General features: G+C 34.5%; 1 protein-coding gene across 3 annotated transcripts in view; it reads right to left on the minus strand.

The window, feature by feature from the left end:
• Window positions 1–814: 814 nt before the first annotated feature.
• KIF3A (kinesin family member 3A) overlaps window positions 815–5,993 on the minus strand; it is an 81,902-nt gene continuing 76,723 nt past the window's right edge. For all 3 annotated transcript variants that reach the window (XM_007106265.3, XM_007106264.3, XM_055086753.1), the window contains 4 exons: window positions 4,302–4,355; window positions 3,874–3,942; window positions 3,147–3,271; window positions 815–1,222 (listed from right to left, as the gene is read on the minus strand). In XM_007106265.3, coding sequence (XP_007106327.1) covers window positions 1,174–1,222; window positions 3,147–3,271; window positions 3,874–3,942; window positions 4,302–4,355 — 297 coding nt within the window. In that variant the 3' untranslated portion in view covers window positions 815–1,173. The remainder of the gene's footprint in view (window positions 1,223–3,146; window positions 3,272–3,873; window positions 3,943–4,301; window positions 4,356–5,993) is intronic.

Raw genomic sequence — 5,993 nt, forward strand, 5'->3', positions numbered from 1 at the left:
GGTTTTGGAGTAGTATAACTTTAAAAAAACAAAAATTTTGTAAGCAGTCAACAAAAGAACAAACATCTATGACTTTTTTTTTTTACTATAAAATAAAAATAATTTTTATTTTAGAGATGGTCTAACTGGATTTGTCAATGGAAGAAATTCAGGGAAGAATATTTTCTTTATAAAATAAAAAGAAAGACAAAACAAAGTGTTTTAAAGGCAAAGAATTAAAAGATATTTTTCTAGCTTTGTATTTTCTAGAAAACAGAGACCTTTCTCAGTTGGGAGAAACAGAGCAATTTTCATCAAAATTTAGAACTCAGACACAGGAAAGCATCAGTTAATCATGTTTCAAAGTGAATTAAAAAAAAATAATACCCATAGAGGCAAATATTAGTGACCAGTATTCGGCTTAATTTTCTGCAGCTGTGACTTCTTTATATTCAGGTACAGATTCAATGTTTCAAGAAACATGAAACCAAAACAAACAAACAAAAAATTTGACTTGAAGTCAAAGTGGCAAAAAAAAATCAAGAGAGGTCCAGATGAAACATATCTTCAACTTTTGTTTTTTAAACATGTATACTTCTAAAGATTGACTATCGAATTATAAAATTTTCTATAGATCAATAAGATCACCCATCTCATATTTTAAATGCAATGAATGTTAATATAAAAATTAGAACATATTTTAAAAGGCCAGGTGGGTGTTAGGATAGAATCATTTCTTAGATTTGCAGCCCATACATTCATATATAACAGGAAAACATAGGACAATTAGACCTGCAACTTTCTATGTGCAGAACAGGACTTACATTTTTTTTTCTATTTTGAATATCTGGTTATCTAAATATACAGTAGTTGAGTAAATCACTAGCAGATTTATGTATACATTTAAAATGCAACTCTCTATAGTATAAGCTGCTCTCTCAACTTCCCTGCACAGTATAAGTTGAAAACTAATATGACAATTTGAACAATTACCAGTTATACAATTTTAATGTTATATTAACTTCATATATATAGAGTAAAAGTTATTAGGCAAATTATTAGTTCCAGTCTTACTACATGATCTACAGCTTCCATTATCTGAAATAACACAAAAGTCTTCAGTGTTTTAATTAAAGGTTTTGTCCAGGCATGAGGATATCACTAATTTTTATTCTGACTTTAAGTCTGTAACATTTACTGAAGTAAAGAGTCAATTACAGTTTCAGGCTTTGCAGAACGCTTTCTGTTTGGAGAAGAGAAAAAGAAAACATGAATGCTTTCCTAAAAGACTGAAATGCAAACACTTTACATCATGTAGTAGATAATACCAGGCAGCCATAGAGTCTAGAAACAGGCCAAGGTTTGACATGCTTGACCATGAGATCAATTAATGTCTGCCTTTTTAGGCTAGGGAAAGGTCACCTAGAGGGGGCACAAGAGCATGGCCCTCTACTCCACCACCCACAGTGATGAAGGAGTGAGTGAACGATAAACTGGACTAGACAATGTGGACAGGCCAAGCATGCTTGCCAGATTTGAACCCCCCCGATGATCTCTTCTGGGGTATGCTAAAGATGCCGGCTTATTCAGTGAAAATCAGAGTCACAAATCATCTGAAGCAACAACTCACAGATGACTGTGTAGGAAATGATGGAAATGTTCCATTAATCTATCACGTTTATTGCAGTTTTGCTTATTAGCACACTGAAATATGTGCTTCTAATGAGGAATATCACACTGAACATTGTCAAGCAATGTAATGTAGTATCAATAAACCATTTATCGTGTATATTTGTCTATAATTATGGCTATTTACTGTTTTCATAATACAGCAGGCTAATTCTGGTACACAGAGATGCTGGGTTTGGCTTGTCAAATGTTAGCTCACATTTTTTTTTTTTTAGATTAAACCAAAAAAGTATATATTTTAAAATAAGCATTCTGAAAACTGTATCCAAATACCTTATCAAATTATTTGCTTGTTTGTTTTAGGTCCACATAGCTTTTAAAAAGTGACTAAAGACGGAGATCTCATGTAAATAATCCTGATTTCTGGCTTCTCCTTTGAAACAAGAAGATCCACAAACCATGGGCCCTCTTTCCCCAAACTAACTAGAAGCAGGGTAACAGGCCACTCACTCCAGACAGAACACGCTCCGTTTTGCCCCAGCCCACACCACTGCCTATTTTCCTCCCACACTGAAGGCAACTGTCTTACCATTTATCATCATACTTGCACTGTTACTTTTCTTACTAACTGCAGAGTTAAGAGGAAAATACCTCCATTAAAAGTGGAAAAGTCAAAGACATAGAGGAATTGGTGTTTCTTTGAATTGATTTGCTTCATTCATTAATATTACATGCATGACTTCTGTTGGCATATGAAATGCTTTTTGTCTGACATCTAAATGCTGAAGAATGTAAAAATTTGTACACTTTTAATATGCTACTGATTCCTCCTCCCCAAATCTATAAAACTTAGGTTATGTCTATGAGATTATATAACACAAAAATATTAAAACTTAGACTTTACCTTACATGTAACTCAAAAGTCTAGGTACTCAAAGTAGGGAAAAATATAAGCTTATTATTTCCTATCATTTCAGGAGCCCCAAAGTCTGTTAGTCAGTTTAAATAAGCTTAACAGTACTTAATGTAGGGAAGGGAGAGAAGAAATAAGCTCCAGCCCAGGGCTTTCACATCCTCATTTCTCTGGGCTATGTTACAATACATATAGACTACTCAATAGTCAAAGGAGAGGGAAAGACAGAGAAGTTTTATTTAACTGGTGACTGAGGAAATCAAGGTTCTTGGGGCAGTATTCATGACAGAAAAATGACTGGAGTCTAACGAGGCAAATTAATTAGCATCTCACTAGAATAATTAGTGTAAGGATTAAGGAATTAAAATAGTAATGACTTATTATACATTTGGAAAGAACAAAGTAAATTAACAATAAATTCTACTACTCAGGAGGGCTAAAGAAGTTGGAAGACCTTAATTCTTTAGCCAGATTTTATTTACTCAAATCGTAACTACATAGGACTTCAATATTTAGTTAAATATATCAGACAAAATACTTATCATGTTAATTAAATTTCCTTTAAATGTACTTAATTTGAAAATCTCACTGCCTTTGGCTCATGGGACTCAAAGACAGTTCTTACCTTCTCCCTGTCTTTGGCCTTGCTTTCCCCTTTGAAGTCCGTGGCCTCTCTAATTTCATCAAGGACTGCCGTAGGCTCTCCTCAGTATAGGCAAGATACACATGGGAAAGGTCCACTTCAAAGGGCTATATGTAAAGGAAATAAACACAAGACATTCTTACAGAAGAATTTAAACCAGATTTTGGGGAAGATTTAAAATACTAAATAAACTCTTATGAAAAAAGCCAAAGACAAAAGCAAATAAATATCTAAATATATCTTTTTCTAATGCCATTTATCTCAAATGTATTCACCAAGTGTTGGTGAAGAAGCCCTGACACACTATAAATTCCTTAGTAGTAAAGAAAAACTGTTGCTGTTTTTCCCTAAAGCTGCTACTTCCTCTTGTTGACCTAAGACTAGGACCAGCTTTGAAAAGGACAGACTTAATCTAGTCTCTAACCAAATCCCCAAGGCCCAGAGAGATGGTGAAAAGAGACTCCAAAGAGAACTACATGCCACTCTTGTCGTAGAAATGATAAGCCTGCCATCACGACTGAAGGTGAACAGAACTGTCCTAATAATCACCCCATCCTAGAGCCTCTATTCTCAAAATAGTAGCCTATTTTTCAGCTGAGCTGATTAATAGATATCATGATGATAACACAATTTAGTGACCCACATTCCTATAAAGAACCATCTGTAGTTTTTTTTTTGTTTTTGTTTTTTTTTAAAAAAGCACTCTTACGTCTTTCTCCTTTTTATCAGGAACTGGAGTCTGCTTTCTCATGTTATTTCCTGTGTAGGCAACACATTTCTCAAAAAAGGAAAAAAGAAGGGGAGGAGAATTATCTTAATTAGCAATTAATACTATGAATGAGGCAAATTACTATGACATATACTGATGGTACACTCATAAAACATGATTTGAATGCTGGAATAGAAAGGGACCCCAGAGGTCATTCAGTCCAATACACCAACCTACACCATCTCTACTATGTATAACACACAGAATATTCTGTGTGTTATAACATAATTATTAAAACATCTTATCCACCCCAGTGGCTTCTCATTTGATTCATCCTCTGGACCACCTTTCTCCGCATTGTAGCCAGTACAACTGCAGTCTACAGGAAGTATTCCGTATTTCATGAAAGGATGAAGGTTAATACTCACTAGTTGCCATTCCCCTATGTCTTCATTCCAATGGACATAGTTTTCAATCATTTCCTTTTAAAAGAGTCAGAGATGATCTACTTTTAAAATTTAATAACATTTAAAATACTGAAAAATATTCATGGAACTAAAATCTTAATATAGTAAGTGAAAAAAGTTAAGTCTCAAAACATTATATACTGCATGATGCCCCTTTTATATATTTTAAAATATATACTTTCAAGGAATATATGTAGATTCAATTAAACTGTATAAAAATAAAAAGCAAGTAAATAAAGAACATGGCATTCAGGATGGTGGTTACCTTGAGTTTGAAGAGGTAAAGGGATAGAAGAGGCAAGAGGGAAACCAAGGTCACTACCATGGTCCTAGCTTTTGTTTTGGGTGACAAGTTCACTACAAAATAACTCACTAACTAAACAAAAGTAGGCCATCGAAGGACCATCAAGGACAGTATATTGTGAACCAAATATTAATTCTGTGCAGCTGAGGTCCAAAGGAAAAAAAATACTAAGGCTTATATTCAGACAAATTTCTTAAAGCTGTATAGAGATTCAAAATAAATTTTAAAAAATCAATGTTAGAAATTAAAGATGATACAAATAGATGGAGAGATATACCATGTTCTTGCATTGGAAAAATCAACATTGTGAAAATGACTCTACTACCTAAAGCAATCTGCAGATTCAATGCAATCCCTATCAAACTACCGCTGGCATGTTTCACAGAACTAGAACAAAAAATTTCACAATTTGTGTGGAAACACAAAAGACCCCGAATAGCCAAAGCAATCTTGAGAAAGAAAAATGGAGGTGGAGGAATCAGGCTCACTGACTTAAGACTATACTACAAAGCTACAGTAATCAAGACAGTATGGTACTGGCACAAAAACAGAAATACAGATCAATGGAACAGGATAGAAAGCCCAGAGATAAACCCACACACATATGGTCACCTTATCTTTGATAAAGGAGGGAAGGATATACAGTGGAGAAAAGACAGCCTCTTCAATAAGTGGTGCTGGGAAAACTGGACAGCTACATGTAAAAGTATGAAATTAGAACAATCCCTAACACCACACACAAGAATAAACTCAAAATGGGTTAAAGACCTAAATGTAAGGCCAGACACTATCAAACTCTTAGAGGAAAACATAGGCAGAACACTCTATGGCATAAATCACAGCAGGATCCTGTTGGACCCATCTCCTAGAGAAATGCAAATAAAAACAAAAAAAAACAAATGGGACCTAATGAAACTTAAAAGCTTTTGCACAGCAAAGGATACCATAAACAAGACCAAAAGACAACCCTCAGAATGGGAGAAAATATTTGCAAACGAAGCAACTGACAAAGGACTAATATCCAAAATTTATAAGCAACTCTTGCAGCTCAATAACAAAAAAACAAACAACCCAATCCAAAAATGGGCAGAAGAACTAAATAGACATTTCTCCAAAGAAGATATACAGATCGCCAACAAACACATGAAAGAATGCTCAACATCATTAATCATTAGAGAAATGCAAATCAAAACGACAATGAGATATCATCTCACACCGGTCAGATTGGCCATCATCAAAAACTCTAGAAACAATAAATGCTGGAGAGGGTGTGGAGAAAAGGGAACCCTCTTGCACTGCTGGTGGGAATAATGTAAATTGATACAGCCACTATGGAGAACAGTATGGAG

The sequence above is a fragment of the Physeter macrocephalus genome, chromosome 8 (genome assembly GCF_002837175.3).
Source record: "Physeter macrocephalus isolate SW-GA chromosome 8, ASM283717v5, whole genome shotgun sequence".
Taxonomy (NCBI): domain Eukaryota; kingdom Metazoa; phylum Chordata; class Mammalia; order Artiodactyla; family Physeteridae; genus Physeter; species Physeter macrocephalus.